Genomic DNA, 19,251 nt, shown 5'->3' with positions numbered 1-19,251 from the left:
GAGCTCAGGCAGCTCCCGCGGGGCACAGAAGCCACCGCTGCCGATGAGTTGTGGTGGGAAGCGCTGGGGAGAAGAGGCTGCGGGAGAGGTTTCACGGGGGAGCCGTCAGCCCGGGGCCAGAAATTCAAAGGGAAACCTGTGGAGCGGCTGGTCATGCCAGCGAGGCGCTTGTGTAGGTGTCCCCTAAAAATTTAGACTTGTGTCATTACCTATGGAACATACACTCCTCTCCTGCGCTGGGGTCCCCTGCCTGAGCACGGTCATGAAACCCGGGAGTTGCTTTTAGCCTTGCCATTGTGTTAACATCTTAAAAAAGTGTTTTTCTGGAGTCTGAAGGTGACCCCGGGCTGCCGGCTGGGGAACCCCCGTACCGAGCCGCTCACACGCTGCTGCTTAAAGACATCAGCTCCGCAGCGTCTCCTTTTCCTTTGCACACTGGAAAAGCTGGAGATCGCTGTTGTGATCTGAAAGAATTGAATTTGCAGACCTGATATTTCCTGAGTAAAACACAACTTTTAGTTCTTCACGTTTGGTTTGGTTTTTTTTCTCAGATCAAATAGGAGCCTGCTCAGGGCAAACATTAAATACTACTTTTTAAAAGCCTTTTCTGCGCTGCTTCTGAGAGCCTCTCTAAAGCAATCAGTACTTGTGTAAAATCAAAATACATGTATCGAATCAAAAGCAACCTGAAAAAACCCTATCTGTAAGGGATCTCAAAGGAGATAAAAAAGTTGCTAGAAATGCTTCCGGGAGCACACACAAAGACAGACACAAAGCCTGGTCCTAGGTGCTGGAAATCACTGCAGATGAATACATGGGTGACGTTCAAATCACACGTAGTGCCAAGCAGGACCATTGTGAATATAAATATCAGCCTTTCTCTATCAGCACTGAGACCTCTGACCCCAGGGTTTCTCCTTTTGATTAGTATTACAGGAGGAAGGTGGTGTAGATTTCCATCCGTCTTCATTCCTGCGAGGGAAACCCTCCTGAGGGCTTGGGGGGGATGAGAAGGGGCGAGATCCCTGCCTGCTGCTGCTTCGTTTTCATAAACCGAGGAGGAGGGTTACAAGTTGTAGCGAACTTTTTTTTTTTTTAATTTTTTTTTTTCCTTCCCCCCCCGCCCCCAAACACCACTTCTTCTCTGAAGTCGTTTCCCTCCGGCGCTCCTGCCTTCCTCTGGGGGGGAGTTTGAAAACTTTTAAGGCTGTCTGCAAACGGCGCACGGCTCTTTCGAAGCGCCGGCTGAGACGGTCCCCATGGGACTGACCCTCACGCGTGGCCGGGGAGGGGGGGGTGGTGTGTGTGTTCGTGCGTGTCTTCCCCACCCCTTCCTCTCCGCGCCCCCCCACGGGGCCGCCCCCGGGGCGGAGCCGCCGCCCTCAAAGGCCGGGGCCGCCGGCGGACGGCGGGCAGAGCCTGCGCGGGGTTTGCGCGGGGGTTGCGCGGGGGTTGCGCGGGCGCGGGGGGGGTGGGAGAGCGGGAGCCGCCGGCAGCACCATGGAGAGCGGCACCGACCGCCGCCTCGACGCCGCCGCCTTCCTCGGCGCCTGGCGGCGCTGCGACGCCGACGGCAAGTGGGAAACACGCGGGGGGGGGGGGACACGCGTGGGGGACGGGACACCCACGCAGGGGGTGTCGCCCGGCTGGGTGGGTGCCGCTTAGAGGGTGCCCAGGCCGGGTGGGTGCTGTGTGCGTGGGTGCTGGGGTGGGTGGGTGGGTGACACGCGAGGGGGGGGAGGGAGACCAGCCGGGTGGGTGGCCGTCTGGGCGCGGGTGCGGCGTGGGGTGCCTGCCAACGCGTCCAAGCTTCACCCCCGCGGGGTCCTGCGGGTGTTTCGGAGCCCCACTCTGCCTCCCCATCGTGCCCTGATACGGGGTCTGAAAAATCCCCCTTTTCGCTCCGAAATTGCGGCCTTTTTATCACCTCCATGTTCCTTCTGCCGTTCCCTCTCGTGGTCCCGGTTTGTGGGATTTTTTTCCTGGAAAGTTTTCTGTAAGGAAAACTCCGAAGGTTGCTCTGCAACACCGTGCCCAGCACCCACATCGACGTGAACTGATCAAATTGAATAGGAAACCCCCCGAGGGGGCAGGCAGGGCCCCCAGCTGAGACCCCTACCATGCAGCCCACGACATGATTTCCCAGACCTCTGGCAGTGCCGCCTGACCGTTAATATATTTGACTTTTCTTTAGACAATGGTTACATAGAAGGGAAGGAGCTCGACAGTTTTTTTCATCACCTCCTGGAGAAACTGGGACCAGAAGTAAGTACTGCGCTTCTGCATTAGTTGTGCACCAAGTCCAAGCAAAAGGGTCGTTATGCTGAGAGGTGATTTGTATTTGTTGTTGTCTGATTGCGAGCTTCCTTAGCAATCCCCGAGGCAAAGAGCTTTTCTCTTGGCAACAAGGTGGTATTTAAGCAGGTATGACAACAAGCGCAATCACTTGAGAAGTTTGATCAGTTGCTTTCAGTCCAACAGCTGCTGTCACCGTGAGATTGCAGTTGGCACCAGCTAAAGGGGCTGGTTGGAAGCGCGGAGAGAAAGTCATTTACTGCCATTGAATAGAAACAAATGGAAAAGCACCGGCACACAGTCTGGCAGGGCGAGCGGGAGGACAAGGGTCCTGATGTATTCAAGCAAGCGCTGATTAGTTTTGTTAATATGATAGGTTTCTTTCCAAGGTCAGTTTTAAACAAATATGCTGTCATTTATCTTAAACGGTGCTTAGGAAGAAGACGTATGTCTCTATTGCTGAAAACGGCTAGAAGCCAAGCAAGAATCTATTCTGTTGCTCGTAAGGTCAAGACCTGGCTCTCATGTGTTTCTGGGATTCTCCCCTGGTTTCCTCTCCTATTTTTGGCAGCATTTCCCCTCTCTCACTCTCTGCATCCCAGTTCTACCAGAAGTTGCACGACAACTTACAGGGGCTGGTTTCCTTAGCTCCAGGTCATGCGTTGCCTTTGACTGTCACCATCAGTGAAAGAGAAATCCTACCACTCAGGTCAGCTGCTCAGAAGTATATTCTGAGAATATATTCTGATAACGGACTTAATATTTTTGCTACACAGCGTGCACCCAACTAGGAAGAGAAAATGAGTAAGCATCTTCCAAATGAAAGGGGAGGGTGTGCCAAAAAACAGAGATGAAACAATTGCTTTAAGCAAAAAGTAATTAACAAAAAAGGGAAAAGGTAGCTCATAAAAGGCATAAATTCATGAGTATCAAGTGTAAAATCAGAATTATACTGACAAGCTAATTAGGATTCTTTGGTCTTTGGTGCTGCAATAAAAAAATAGAAGCTGTGAATAATTTTTCAAGCATGTTTTTGTTTAATTTGCAAGTAGATTTCGATAAAAATATCGACAGTTTCTGCAGAAATGTCTTTCTAGTGCATGGATGGTTAGATGAACAGATAGGCACGTAAAAAGACTGCAAAGCGAAAAAAAAGATTCAACAATAAGCACTAAGAGTCATTAGGGACACAGAAAAACTGACTTGAAGAGAAATTGAAAAGCTCATGATCATTTACTCAGGAACAAAAGATGAAATTGGGAGCTGCTTGTTTTGGGGTATTGAAACACCAGCACAAAGCACGCTCAAATGAACCCAGTGACAGCAAACGTGAGATCTTGAAGGGGAGGCTTAAAATGAGGCCGCAGAGCTCAACGCTGCAGTGGGTCGCTGAAGCAAGGGACCCCCAAGGTGGGCTCTCTAGAGTGAGCTGTAGCTGGTGATAAAACCGAGGTTTAGCCAGGGATCTCATGCTGCAGGCAGCTTCCTAATGATGAGAGGTCAAGAGGAAACTCCCAGCCCTGCTCTCGCCCATAGCTGCCCTTACACATCCCTCCCATGAGATTTTGGAGACAGCATCACACCAGCTGGGTTGCAAACCCGGTGTGTTATAGCAGGTTTTGTGGTCTTGCCGATATCGATGTGAACTCTGTTATACTGTGTTAGGTATCAGCACACAGAACACGCAAAATGAGGGTGTTCTAGCAATGAATGGTTCTGCTTCAAGAAATCAAGAACAGTTTCACTGATTGCCAAAAGTCATTGCTCACATGGCTCCAGCTTAAACCAGCACCCTCATCTAGCTTGTATCTCCTTTGGTTCTGCTGTCTAGGTTTTGCCATTAAAAGAAAAAGCTTAACAAATTGAACAAAGAAAAGAACCAACTCCTCCTCTCCGTATAAAACAGAAGAAATAGGCTAATTCCAGAAGACAGCGCTCACTAACTGCCAGGGTGCTCAAACAGGCTCTCAAGTGGTTTCGATCTTCTACCCTGGTTTTCTTGCCTATTTTTGGCAGTATTTCTGCTCAAGTAGTATTACCCTGATGTGTTGCCTTGTTCCCCTTTGCCAGCAGTCTGGTTTCGGTTCTCATGGTCGTGTAGGGACAAAACGGTCTCCTATCCAGCAGGCAGAGCAGTCTGCCTCGGTGGCGGAAAACCCAAGGGGAGCTTTGTCCTGGGGGGCTGAGATCCTAGGTAGGGGGATGGCCTGCAGCGCTGGATTAAAGAAAGATCTCTACTACCTTTGTACAATGTGTTTGTCTAACTGTATTGAGCCATTTTTCTCCCTTTCCCGTGATTTGTGTTATACAGGCTTATTGTTATAGTAAGAGGGGTAAAGGATCCCCTTTGCACTGGTTTTCACCATCCTTCAGAAAGAAAGTGTCCTTCATGATACAAGCTGTGAGCTGGGACTGAGCTCGTTTTGACCTTTACTTCTTCTTTGGGCTCTTAACGCCTGTTTCTTTGCACAGTAAAAGAGGGAGACAGTAGTACACTGGCATAACTTCCAGATGTGTCACAAGGATTAATTAGTGACTGTGTCTGAAGTGCTATACAAATGATAAACAATGTTATCAGCACTGGAAGTTGTCTCTGCTTGAATAGCGAATGGCTTCATAATTATATTTTTTCAGCCTGCACTCTCTAAGCTGTTATTTTTCTTAATGACCACTGTACTCCTTCAGATCTGTTTTTCTTCCCAGCTACTCTGCAGCATCCCCAGCTGACACTAAATGCCAGGGGAAGGGAGCAGCTGGGAAAACAATGCAAAAGGGAGCCCGTTGGGAAGCTGAGAGGCACAGCTCTTCCTGACAGCTCTGACCGAGGAAGGAAACTTGAAATACCATCCAGGGAGGGAGGCTAATTCATCATCTTTTATTGAACCATCAAGAATTTGGAGGGGGGAAAGGGAAAACTTTGCAACAAAGGTAGGCCTACAATAAACCAACCCAAATTCCAGATGCTGCTTTCTGTCCCTCCTCCTCCTCCAGCAACAGGCAATTGCTGGAGGCATTGGACAATGTCCTTAATAACATGCTTTAACTTTTGGTCAGCCCTGAAGTGGCCAGGCAGTTGGACTAGATGATCGGTTTAGGTCCCTTCCAACTGAAATATTCTATTCCATTCCATTCCATTCTAAAGAAAATGCCTTCAATTTCCAGGTGCGTGTTACATATCCCTAACGCTTCAGTGATTTATAACACTAAAGTTTATATAAATTCTCCATCAGCTAGAGGGGCTTCTGTGATTTGGTTTGTTTGGGGGATATGAGGCAGAATCGAGAATAATTCAGCCATGCACCAGCACAGATTTGTGAACTGCTGGCATTACCCATCTGCTGCCATTATTACTCCTATGACTTCTCTCTAACTATTTGAGCCTCCAGCTTCCAACCTGCTGCTGCATGGCTGCTGTGAGCTGCCTGTGCTCTCTCCTGCTCGCTTATAAACTTCTTTCTTCTACATTATGGCCACCTTTCTATGCATTTTCTAGAAGTTTTTATACTGAGGTGAAAACTTAGCGGAAAGGACAGTTTCTTTCAGCACTGAAGAAGTAATTTTATTGGAATAGGAACTACAGCCTCTGCCTTTCTCTCTTATATTGCTGTACATCTTTCTTTATCAGTATAGAGATCATTCAGCACCTTCTTTGCTTGCTCTTTGCTATAGTTTTAATGAAGCTCTATGTATCGTCTCATAATAATTAGGCAAGAAGAGTTTTATAGATGAATGGCTATAAATTTGGGGTTTGGATTACTGAAAGTTTCCATAAAACCAATGATGTCTGGGCAGATACAGAAGGAAATGCACATTGCCCTTATGCTTGTAGGGCTTTCACAGAAAGGTCCTTCACTTTGCTTAAATTGTGCTAAAATTAGACAGGAGACTTTCAGATAAAAGTCGGTTGCCCTCACCTAACAGTAAGTCAGTAAGAGACCACGTGTAAAAATTTTTGAAGTATAAATTTGATCAGGCAAGACAGGTATGAGCCTTGTTATAATGCCCCTGCCCCCAAACCATAGTTTTGATTTGGATAGTTATGACTGAAAGGGACTGAAGTTAATCTTCAGGAGCTCACCCTGAATAGCCTTAAAGGATTTGTCTTTGCTTTTTACTTCCAAAGAAGATGAGCAGTCTCCAGCTACTCTTGCACTTCATCCTTGCTTTGCACAATGCATTGTCTATGTAAATTAGGTGTTCAACTTAGTATGGTCAGGAATGCAGCAGCTAGTCATTCAAACAAAGTTTAATGGCCAAAATATCAGCCAGCCTCCAAGCCATCCAAAGCAGACTTCCCCTATTTTTAGGGGGGGTTTGCCACCCTAAGAGACCCAGGATCACAGAGCATGTGTCTGGTGACCAGCAGATCAACAGCAAGAAGACCCCTAGCAGAAAGCATTCATCTTGCATCCTCCTTCAAACTAATTCAGAAGTCTAAACCCTGAGTCGATCCTGATTGTTTAGACGTGAGGAAGACATTCTTTTCTGTGAGGATGATGAGGCACTGGAACAGGTTGCCCAGAGAGGTTGTGGATGCCCCATCCCTGGCAGTGTTCAAGGCCAGGTTGGATGGGGCTTTGAGCAACCTGGTCTAGTGGAAGGTGTCCCTGTCCATGGCAGGGGGGTTGGAACTAGATGGTCTTTAAGGTCTCTTCCAATCCAAACCATTGTATAATTCTGATTATTGCCAAATACAGCTATTTCTTTAGGTGTGTTTTTTGTCAGCCTTGATTAGCCTGACCAGGTCCTATTCCTGTTCCTGCACATTAAGGCAGGGCACTGCAAGTGCCTGGAAGTATCTCTAAATGCAAACTCAACATGCCTGTGAGAAAAAACAGACATGATGTGTTTTCATTGCCCAAAGGCATGTCAAAAAACTTTCAGCCTAGCAGAAAGGGCAGAACAAAGAACCTATCCAAAGCCTAACCACAAAACCGTGATGGCACAGGGAAGGCTGTAATAGCCTTTGTTGGATGCTGATGTCTACTACGTGAAAAAATATTTCCCACATATGTGCTGATGAGAGCTAAAAAAAGAACCAAAACACAATACGGGATGACAGGATAAGCGCTCATCTATTGTAGCATGCAGGATTACAGTAAATCCTAACCAAAATACAGGGCCAAATTCTCAAGTGATAGCACTACAGTTAAGTAAGCAAGATTGGTCCAAATGAGAAGTTGGCCCAGGAGCTGCAGGGTGAAATCCCACGCTAATGCAGGCAATCCAACGTGCAGCTGCATGGATGAAATGAAGTCATTCGTGTGATTCATTTTTTTAATGCCACGGGATTTAAAGAAGAAATGTTTGGCCAAAAAAAAGGTTCTTCTTCTAAGGTCAAAGTGTATGTTACTGATGTCTCATCTGGTCTTTGCTGGCCTCCTGTCTGTACTGTGTGGCTTTTGGCATGGTAATAGTTGTTGAGTTTGTTTTCCAACTAGCCTTCTTGGCAGACATAATTTATTTTCATAGATCTTGTAGGAACTTGATATCGCTGGAATCCTTTGCCCTTCTATCAATTTTGGCTGAAACGTTGTTAGGAGAAACATGTGCTTAAGCCAGCATTTTCAGATAAGCCTCATTTTTTTTTTCAAGAAACAGGCTATAATGGTCACTTTTACATTTAGTTTCTTCTTGCCTTTTATACCCTTATCAATACTGTGGCTTGCTTCCAAAAATCATGTCAAGGAGGAAAAAAAAAAAAAAAATCAATTTATGACAAGACTGTCTTGATCAGCACGAATTAAATGAGACGTCCTCTTTCATCAAGTAGGAAAGGCTCCACACTGCTCCATACATTCGCTTTTTACCCCCCAAAACAAATGACTCATAGTTGTGTTTTCATCAAGGCAAGCTGCTGCCAAGCACATGGATTCCTTAAGGAGCAAAAATTTAATTAGACAGCACAAGGCAAAGAGTACGACAATATAAAAGGAATGGGTTAACAAAGAAGACAGATTACAGCCAGGTTTCCAAAGCATCATAACCAACCATGACAAAGAAATTAAATGCTGTGGAGAACAGAAAAAAAAAATGTGAGCATGCCCTTTCCATTATTACAAACAGTATTAAAACTAAGATTACCTTTGTGATGCTAAATACTTCTAAAGGGTTTTTGCAAAAGGGAAGATGAAGACTGGACATGGAAAGGCGAAAGCAGAAAATTAATTTGTTATGGCAACATGAAACATAGAAGCTTTTCTCTGCAAAACTCTGTGGAAGACCATCCATAGTTAAGACATTTACTCCTTAACCCCGAGAAATGTATGAACAAAGCCATAGCAATATTTTAAACTGTGTGCTTTTATGAGGACAAAAAGGACATGGCCTTCTCCTCATGGTACGTAGTAAGGATTTCTTCCTTGACTGCACAGTGAGAATATGCAGCAGCTCTTGGAAACCACGCAGCATCCGACCTGTGAGGGACCAGGGCAGCTGAAGCTTGACAACTCCTATGAAGCAACCTGAAAAGGGGTTAAAGCATCTCTCCATTCCAGGCTAGCTCCCATCATCATTATAGTCCAATGAAGATCGTATTTCATGGAAATTAGCAGAAGATTGGGGTGTTTTTTTCCCTTAAATTAGCATCAGAAAGATATTGCTGGGGGTTTACTTCTGCTGCAGAACCCTTTCTTGCCAAGTACTTGCTCTCCTAGCAACCACACTCTTCCTCAGTCCAACCCTGAGCAAAACTGGAGGCAGGTCCTAGTTCAGGTATGTTTTCCAGACTGTGGCAGGGAATCCTTTTCATTACAGTGTTGACTGATGCTAAACATAAGCATCTCTATAGCTGTTTCTGCCTTAAGTAGGCAGCAGTTCAGGGGAAATTGTGCTCCTCTGTCAATTAGGGCTATTACTTCTTGATTAACTCAGAGAGGTGCATTGCAGCAGGGAAAACAAGAGATGACAAGAAAGGCCTCCCCATACAGACAGCTACCAGAAAGGATGCAACAAGTCTGCAAAATTTTAGCCCAAGCAGTGAACACTTCAGAAAGCTTTGCAAACCTTTGAAACTGGGGTGGGATCTGCTGCTTGAGACAGGCAACCCAGTCAAGCCAGCATTAGCTCTGATAAAAAAAGCTGGGCTCAGCTACAGCCATTACTTGCTGCAAAGCCATTTCCCCTGTCCCAGATGATAGAGACAAGAGGCACAAATTTGTATTGTGCTATTTGTTCAGTTGCTTTCCAGAGCAGAAAGGTGGTGTGTTTTTTTTTTTAATTACCCCTCCTGTAATACATAGCATTTGAACCAATGAAGCGTGAGCCTGAGGCATTTGCAAGCAGAGCATGTTTGGCTTCTAGGCTTTCCTGCTTGTTGCAATCTGTAGTTGAACAGCGAGTTAATAATTAAAGGGAAGGAGGGAAAAACAAACTTCCCCAGGAAACTGGTGGCCATAGCCCTTGGGGCAGCACCTGTGTTTCCCTGTAAACGCCTGGATGTCCCCCCCTTCTTGCTCTCCTGATCTTTCTGCCTCTATCACAGAACTTGCCCCGATCTGGGAGGCAAGGAAATATTTGTAGGAGCCCAAAGGCAGAGAATAAAAAAAGTCAGGCCTCTCGACCAGTGAGCTGCCAAGCTTTTACCTTCGGCCTCCCCTCAGCAACCTCATCGCAGGGTGGCCGAGGCAGCGAGGGGGTCCCCGTACCCCCAAACCAGCCCCGGCCCCAGCGTTGGGTGAGGGATGCCCTCTGACACTGCCAGCTGGTTGCTGGTTCCCTGCCCAGGCTGTGCCTGCAGAAACTGCTTCGACTGTAATTTCTTACCTGTGCATAGTTATTTTGTCCCTTTTAGGAATACCTGAATCTTGTCTGTACAAACCACCGATACTATTGGAAAAAAAAAATCTGCTTAACATGTTTACATGACTGTAATTGGTTGCTCTATCTACAAGGCTTTTAAAAAATTTAATAGTCTTCATATTGTCTCTCTTTAATTTCCCCACTGACTGGCTTTGCTTGCTATTTGTCTCTGTCCGTCTCCTTTCTTTGGAGCAGAGCTTGGAGCCCCAGCAGGGATGTCCCCTCCTGAAGCCTTCCTAGGGCTGCCGGGACATTGCACCACTACAAATAATACCAGGGACAACACGTTTGGCTAGTAAAATCCTGCCTCAGCTCCATAAATCCTGGACTATTGCATAGATAGTACTTTTGCCCAAATGCTCTTCTCCCTCTGTTTCTGGAGCATGCTCTTGTCTAGGCATGCTGAGCGCTGAACCACACACAAGCTTCCCAGTGCCTCTGCCTTGCTGGAGCAATGCTGCAGCCCTGGTTTGGAGGCAAAACCATACACGAACAAGATCTAAGCAAGCCAGAGAATTGAACTTGCTCCCTAAGCCTTCAGGGAAGGATTGGCAACTCTGGCCATCTGCCCCACTGTCCTGGCTCTGCCCTGCAGCCTCCAAAATCAAATTACAGAGTCAGCAAATACAGCAGGAGTCTGCAGTTCATGTCATTGCTTGGACAAAGGGAACAAATCATGCAGATTACGTGAGAGTTTTTTTCCAACTATTTAAATGTTTTTGGAATGGAAGGGCAACTGGAGCAAGCTACTGGTCTGCACCATGAGTAAGTTGATCTTGGAGACTGGATCTCCCAACCTTGGTTTCTGCTTGGAAGTGGCATGGCTTATTTTATTTATTTATTTATTTAATCTTCTGGGATTGGGGTATTTTTGGTAAACATAAAGGTCCCCTTTGAAACCTAATGGTCATAAACCAAGTTGTATCATTCTCAGTGTAAAAATTTGTAATATACAAATAATTTTGCCTTGAACGCGCATCTTGGGAAAGCCAGTTTGTGCAGTACCTTTTAGTTTGCTTTTATTCTTTGGGACTAAAGGCTGGGTTTTAGTAGATCCATTACCACTTGTGTTTCATAAGTAGAATATTTATGAACAGAGAGAGACTGTCCAATTAAAAAAAATCCACTGCAGTGTAACCCATTGGACTAAAAGCAGTTGGAGCTATGTAAATATTATAAGTATTTCAGGTATTTACTTGATGTATCCCATGGTTTAAATCAGTTAAAAATAAAAAAAAGAGGCAGTCCTATTTTTATGCAGATAACAATGTTCCTGCTACACAAAGCTCAATGAAGTGGTGGTTAATAGCTGACACAAAGTTAAGCAATAATCTTTCTTAACAAATGACTAGTCTGAACTCCACAGCGCACTTTTCAAATATCAGCTATGATTATCGTTTCAGAAATAACTTATCCTACTGGGCACGGAGGAGGATAATTTCAGAGTACTTTGCAAGCCTATTGAAGTCAGCAACTGATAGGCTTGCCTAACTCCTGGGAGGTGTCTCAAAGCGTCAAGGCGCCGTCAGAAGGCAATTTAAATAGCACGAGGGCGAGTTATAATGCCAAAGGGAAAGAAAAACGTACGTGCGTGTTCAGTGGTGTGCTGTGCCCCCGATGCCCGCACCTGGGGGGCCCAGCAGTGAGGACCACCCGGGGCAGTGGTGCGGGCAGCCAGCCACGAAGCCTGCAGGGCTTGCTGGCCACCACCGCGGGGATGGAGCATCCTGCAGCCATGCCCTGGGACCTGCTCAGGGCCAACGGCAGGCCACCTCGGGCACATCCCTGTGGGATCGCTGCTGGACGATTCATCCCCTAGCTGGGAGCTGCCAGCCCTTGGCTTTGTAACCCAAGGATGCGCCCCAGGGGATGCACTCGACCTGCCCTACAAAGATCCATGTGTCCGCCCCTGTCCTCCCATTCCCACTCCCAGATTCCCAAACTTTCCACTATCTGGCACATCCTAGTCCTGTATTACCCTAGGTAGTGGAGAGATCAAAGAGTTTCGCTTGTTCTAAGCAGAGCTCCCTCTAGGTTGTTTTGACTTGCCATTTATAAATCAAAGCCAATTAACTCTTTCTCCCCTGATTTCAGTGTAGGATCCTCTGCACTGACAGTGCTATTAAAGATTTCTCTCTAAGCCCAAAATGACTTTGTGCAGGTAAGTGCTCATGAGCTCTGAGGCTGCTCTGAAATAAGGTGAAGGGAAATTAAATTATATCATAAATGATCACTCACACTACCTGCCTATCCATCCACCTATAGAGATCTTTTTTCTGTTATTACTAACAGCAAATTAAAGCTTTTGGGAAATAGCAGTCACATCTAAACACATGGGGAAAGGTGGTGACAAAGTGCGTGCAAAGGTAGACCTTAGCTTAATGAGCCTAAGCCAAAGAGATCTCATTTTCTTCTTGCTTACCTCATCTGTGACATCCTAGTGCGTTTCTACACCTCTGACTGTGGCAGCTGCTGCTGAGCAAAGGCTCTGCAGCTGTACTGCTTGAGAGGAGCTAGAAATTGCTATCATCAGCTGGCTGCTACTGAATGTGGGTATGGCCAAGGAAGTTTTGGGGTGTGAGGCACGTTCGGTTTCCAGGGTGGTGGTTTCAAATACCCATCCGAAGTGAGAACGTGAGCTGCAGTTGCTGAGCGTGCAGCCCGGCCATATTACTCTGCTCAGAGGTGACAAACCTTACAGAAAGATCTTCGGCCCCATGCAACTTTTTGCAGAAGAGCACAATTGCTGCTCCAGTTCATGCAGAATCACGGCCTAAAGGAGCACATAAGGCAGCGAATTATCTGAGGCTTGGACACGTAACAGCCAGGGCATCACGCAGAGTGTGCACACCCGCTGTTCACTCTGCCTGGACAGGGCAACGGGGTCCTTTCCTAAGAGTGGGGTTTACATTTGCTTAGCCTCTGAACAGCCAGGTAGGCTGCACCGAGCTACGCACTGAGTAAATTTGAGAAAGTCACTCATGGTCTTTCGTCACCGTTTTAAGAAAGGGCTCGTACAACCTGATGGGCCTGCGATAGTAGCTGAAAGGATGAGAAACTGGGTTAGAAGACCCAGAAGACACAGCTGTAGGCCTAAGTCCACCTGGACGTAGAAATGATAAAACCTTTGAAGGGCTTTTCTTCAGGGGTTGGGAAGAACTTAATTTATTATCTTGTAAAAAATGCTGCAAGATGCCAAGGGCCTGTCTGGGTTATCCTCCTCCCTCCCTCCTCTCCCGGAGAGGGCCACCTCCCACGGGACTGGAAGAGGAGCCAGGACCTGCTCAGTGCGGGTGCAGAGGGTAACATTGGACTTCATTAATTGCTTGGGTGAGATTAACTCGATGAGCTTCCCAGCCCAGCCACAAAGCTCATTTGACCAAAAGCTTTTCCCCAGGGTGGGGAAATTGTGCTTTGTGTAGCCCAGTCAGACCACATACCCTAATGGTTACTGCTAATAAAAAGAAATCATGCCTGATGAACCTAAGCATTGTATTTCACCTGTCACAGCGATGCCTGTGGAAACATATAACCTGACAAGTCCTGAAAACTCCTCACTAGGTATAAATTGATTATGGGCTTAAGCAGATGCAAAGGGAATATGAATTGCTTGGAATTCCATGCTATTAACCCAGAAACACCAACAGGGCTTGGTGCCAAGTCTTGAACCAGTTGACAGGCAATAATAAGCAACAATCTAACTCCACTGACACCTTTCAAGGCTGATGATCTAATGAACTACAGAGATGTAGTTCAAGGATAAGGACACCCTCCTGAAAAGCACAAGTGGAAAATGAGCTGCGTGGAAACCGCTGTAAGGCACACTCAAGCAAAACCAAACCCCAGTGATATTGTGGGAGCAGTTGGCTAAAGAAGTAGGTGTCACTGAAATATTTTGGGGTCTCCAAACTCTGGTCTTCCAACCAAAAGCTTAGCTGCTACAAAGCTATGTATAGGACTTATTTCCAGAAATTCAGCCGCGGTGGTGTGTTTGTGGGCTTTTAGAAGCATTATCCCCAATTGTAAGGATGCAGTGATCCTGCTGGTTATCTGTGAGTGAGAGATTTCCTCCGGGAGACTCTTCTAGTGCCCTCAGCAATTTTCATGTGTGTGTTGTTTTCCCCATGGTAGAACACCATCACAGAAGAAGAAGTTCAGAGGATGAAGGAGCAATTCGTGTCTGCCTACGATGTCACCACAGATGGACGCTTGCAAATCCAAGAGGTATCTCTTCCCAACCCCAGCCCAGGATTTCTTTTGTAGAAAGACAGAGAATTAGGACAGACTTTTTCTTAGGGCCTGTAGCGATAGGACAAGGAGTAACAGTTTTAATCTAAAGGAGGGTAGATTCAGACTAGATAGAAGAAAGACATTTTTTACCATGAGGATGGTGAAACACTGGAACAGGTTGCCTAGAGAGGTGGTAGATGCATTCAACATCAGGTTGGACGGGGGTTTGAACAACCTGATCTAGTTGAAGATGTACCTGCTCATTGCAGGGATGAACTTTAAAGGTCCTTTCCAACCCAAGCCATTCTATGATTCTATGTTTAGGGCCTATAGCAGACTTGGGAGATATGCAAGACAGAGCTTGGGTGGGAAGGAGGTGAGTCATGGAGTACTACATTAGCCAGATCTGTTGGTCTCGGGTCTATTTCCAAGGCAGCAACATGCCCAGCTTATATTTTCCCATATTGGGTCAGCAGCCACCCAAGTGTTATCTTTACTTTCATGGTTTGGGTTTGTTTTGGGGATTTTTTAATGTGTTTTTTTTCCAGCTTGCAAATATGATCTTGCCAGATGATGAGAACTTTCTGCTGCTTTTCCGACGGGAAACTCCCTTGGACAACAGTGTGGAATTCATGCGGGTCCGTATCCCCACATTGCCTCTTCCCCTTGCACGCTAACAGTTTCTTCAATACGTACACTTCCACCCTCGGTAGAACATAGCATGGGAAATACATGGGTATTGTGGAAGCAGACCTCGTTCTGACCTGTTCAGGTAGAGAAGGTTGTACATTATTTACACCAGCGAAGCAGAGGTGTGGTAGCTGGGACTGGACCAAGGGCACCCGGAGACTTCATTAGACTTTGCAAGTGCTCTCAGCCACCTATCAGTCATGCCACCAGAGACAAAACCTTACAGTAGTACCTACCCACTGATAAATCCAGCCCTGTTTGGAACTACAGCCAAAGCTGCAGTTCCTCACCTGCAGCATAGCACAGACTGAGGAGGGCAGACCAGGCATGTTTTAAGCACCATTTTATCCCAAAATATTAGCCTGGCAGGGCGTGGAGTGGAAATCTCCATAAGTTGGGCCAACTGAGGAGCACAAGCCCATAATATTTCCTTAACCTTGCCCAACCTCCCTCCAATGTCTGCCCCTAAGTATCCCAGCACAGAATTTCAATTTTTCCAAGGCTGCTTGCAGGAACTTTTATTTTACATCCAAACTAGGGACTTCTGCAGATCAATGGCCAGTTGTGTACAGCCTTGACTTTTACTCAGGGCAATAAAAGAAGCTGCATGTACAAATTAGGTAAGAAACACAGAGCGGTTTCTTAGTCTTTTCTTCCTTTTATAGACAGCGTGTCTGCATTAAGTATGTGGTAGCAGCATGTCACATGTATAACATCCAAGTAAAAGCTATTGTGTAGAAAGTTTATTTTATTTCATCTACAATTAATTAAATATTGGATAATGCCACAGCTTGCTCATTATGGAAGTCCTGATTTGAATCTTTACGAGCTATCACCCAAGCAGATGATTAACTGCAGTATTTATGTGATTGTATCACTCTATCCCCATTCAGATCTGGCGCAGTTACGATGCTGATAGCAGTGGATTTATTTCAGCTGGCGAGCTCAAAGTAAGTTACTCTAACGAGTCTCTTCGGGCTTGGTCTACAGCTCACTGATGTCAGTGGGAGCCTTTCCATCGGCTTTACTAATTTGCTGCCTTTTTTGTGCAGTTGCCAAGTGGCGTTTCTAGGCTGTTCACAGTACGTTTAAGGACTGGGGACCCTCCAGCTTTCTGACACGGTTGCAGGGACCCTGCCAGGAGGGAGGATGCTCTGCTGTTGTCCTTGTTGTCGTGCTTCCCTCTTGACTTGTCCCACGACCTCACTTGTCTTGGTGACCCCCAAGCACCCAAGGAGCCCACCAAACGCTGCCTCACCTTGGCTTTGTGCATGTGCCTCTCTCCCAGCTAAACAGAGCCAAAGCTGTTGTGTTTTATTAATGGGACTTCTTCACAACCTCTCCCTGAGCCTGCAGATTTTCTGAACACTGATTTCTTTCTAAAGCTCAGGCTATCGAGGCAGAAGCCTGTTCAGAAACTGTAACTCAAACACTTTGAGCCAGCCGGGCATAGAAGTCCATCTGCAGACCCTGTGCTGAAGTCTCAGTGTGTGGCTCCAGCCTGTGGCCCAGCGAAAACATAAGAGGATGTTTAAGCATTTTGCTGAATGGCAAATATTTTGATTTGAGATCAGTTAGCAAATATTGCAGGACTTCTTATGTTATCTTTTGCTTATTTTGTGAGTTAATTATGACTCATTCCGGTATGCCTGCTCTGGGGAAATCTGGTTATTTTCTAATTTATTTGAAAAAATATGTTTCACCTAAAAAAATGTGAACTTTATGTGAAACTGACAACATTAATACTAATTAGGAATGTGAAATTAGATTCATGTAACCCTGCTGAATTTGGATTTAATTTCATACTCTTATTTCTTGAATTTACTCTAAGAGTAAAATTTGTCTCTTTCCTTACTACAGGATTTCCTGAGAGATCTCTTTTTGCAGCATAACAAGATGGTTGCTGAAGTAAAGCTGGAAGAATATACTGATACCATGGTAAGAAAAGATAGTGTCAGTATTGTTTAGATTATAGTACTGCCTCAAAATCTCCTTCAGGGTCAATGTCTATAAGGCCATAAATGCCCTCTTAAAAGGTGTATCTTCTCCAGGAGATCCCTGTGGAAATTTAGCACATGCTGCTGCTGTTTCTTTGCTCTGCATATCGGCTGTGAACAGCATTTCAAATATTGTGATTTCAGTAGAACTGTTTCCTATGAGAAAACAGCTCGACTTTACACCAAAGCAAACTGAGCTCTAAACCCCTTTAAAAAATAGGTGAGGTGCACCCTTCTTCAGGGTATGTTCAGCCTCAGCCGCATCTCCAGGTCCTTCCCTCCCTCCCTCCTAGCAAATCCTTTTGCTCCCAAGACACACAAGTATCCGGCTCTTCTGCTCTGCAAAGCTCAGCAAGCCTTGCTGGCTCCCTGCTTCTTCCCTGAAAGACTGTGAGGTTGAAAGCTTCAATTCTTCTCCTGCCTTATCACACTATAGTTTTTGTACTGCAATCAGCAATATAATATTTGGTGTAAAAGTTTAGCATCAGTCACCTGGATTTCAGAGCAACTTATTATATCTAACTGTTTAAAAACAAGAAAATTTTAAAAAAAAAGCTCATTTCTGAAGTCAGTCTCAAGGGTATTATTTGAGTTCCACTAGCAGACATCTACCATTGCAATTTTCTAAATGATTTTCAGATGGGACTGCCTTGATTCTTGGCACAAAATCTGTGTTTGTACCTAAAAAACAGCTTGGTATGCAAGCAAACAAGGAGCTCTCCACATATTTTGCAATAGCATGTTATGTATGCATGATGCATCTGTGCCTAGAAATGTAACCCTTTAGAGCAAAGTGAAAAACTGTACCATTACAGAAGAGTGTAGATTCTTTTTCACATTTATAGGACAGTGACGGGAGAGGAATGCAAGCTACAGAAATTATTTTCCAACTGGCAGAGCTTGACAACAATAAAATGCCAGAAGCTACAGCTAGAACAAAAACCTTTCTGGTAGTATTTGCAGGTAGCAAATAGCTTTTATGCTACTCCATTAAGGTTTCCATCCCCAATGGCTAATCTCTGATCAGGTGCTGGGGAACAGGCGATCTGAAGCTTGTAGACATTGGGCGGTTCATTTCTTTCAACTCCTTTCCCTTTCCCATAATGTCCCAAGGAAGATCTGCGATTTTTGCTGCCCCAACACAGCTAGATATCAATGCAGCCCAGGGCAGACAGCCAGGAGGTCTGGTTTCTATTCCCATGGTTTTTTATAGATTGGCTTTGTATCTTTGGAGAGGTAGTTTAGTCTCTACGTTACAGGATAAGATTTGATCTGGGAAAAGGGATGCTTTGTATATCTGGGGAAATCTATGATCTGAAATGCAAACCTGGCTCGTGAGCACAAAAGTTTGCAAAGCTGCAATGCCAAAAGAATCAGGGATGTTAATGGTTATTAGAAAATAAGGATATGGAAGATGATTTTTTTTCCTTGTGATTCTTTGCTATAAACTGAAGATCAAGGATGTTTACAAACACACTTGATCCCAAGAGCTAAGGCAGGGTGGAATTACAACACACGTAATCTTACCCTGTGATATGCTGTAGTAAAATAGAGGATATGAATTCTGTACGTCTCAGCAAAGTATCCACACAAACGGCATCTCTATAGTAGCAGATACGCTGCATGAAGTGAGTGCATGGGAACTTATCTGAAGCAGGAGGGAAAAATTATAAGTAGGGAAGAAAGATTCAGTCTTACATCTGCAGGGCTGGATTAAAAAGCGAGAAGTGACTCGAGGAGCCAAGAGCAAAGGTACGATGTGAAGGCCCAGGGCAATGAGAGCTCTTTGCTTTCTCTCTGCTTTCAGTGTGGAGCAGGGAGATGCTGAAGTGCAGAATCCTGATGGGACTCTGCCACCATCACCACCGTCTGGGAAAACAGGTGGACAGTGGCCCTTACATTTCATTCCTGAGGCTTTCGCAGACTTTCTGGTGTATCTTCAGCAACCAGCAGCACCAATTCCTTTACTGCAGAATGGAAACACTTGTATTTCTCTCCCTTATTACTTTTCTCCCACGCTTTTATCTGTTTAGAGCCCAAGGTCTTTGGGACAAGGACCTGTTTCTGCTGCACACAGCTACAGGGTCTCTCAGGGTGGCCTGTCTATCCAACTCAGGGCTTTCAAGTGCCACTGTAATAACATTCAGTTGAAATCAGCTGTGTCCTAAGGAGCTATAAACCCATCTGTCTCCAGAGGAATTTACAGATCTCTGCTCTCTTTTCTGTACATCCATAGACG

General features: G+C 45.5%; 1 protein-coding gene across 1 annotated transcript in view; it reads left to right on the top strand.

Moving 5' to 3' along the window:
* Window positions 1-1,433: 1,433 nt before the first annotated feature.
* The window catches only part of SCGN (secretagogin, EF-hand calcium binding protein), a 28,791-nt gene continuing 10,973 nt past the window's right edge, over window positions 1,434-19,251 (top strand). The window contains exons 1-6 of the mRNA XM_069778577.1: window positions 1,434-1,573; window positions 2,195-2,265; window positions 14,227-14,319; window positions 14,874-14,963; window positions 15,909-15,965; window positions 16,876-16,953. Of these exons, the coding sequence (XP_069634678.1) occupies window positions 1,501-1,573; window positions 2,195-2,265; window positions 14,227-14,319; window positions 14,874-14,963; window positions 15,909-15,965; window positions 16,876-16,953 (462 nt within the window). The 5' untranslated portion in view covers window positions 1,434-1,500. The remainder of the gene's footprint in view (window positions 1,574-2,194; window positions 2,266-14,226; window positions 14,320-14,873; window positions 14,964-15,908; window positions 15,966-16,875; window positions 16,954-19,251) is intronic.

Source organism: Haliaeetus albicilla, chromosome 3, assembly GCF_947461875.1.
Source record: "Haliaeetus albicilla chromosome 3, bHalAlb1.1, whole genome shotgun sequence".
Classification (NCBI taxonomy): Eukaryota; Metazoa; Chordata; class Aves; order Accipitriformes; family Accipitridae; genus Haliaeetus; species Haliaeetus albicilla.
Note: the sequence above shows the minus strand (reverse complement) of the source record. Positions and strands in the feature narration are given on the sequence as shown.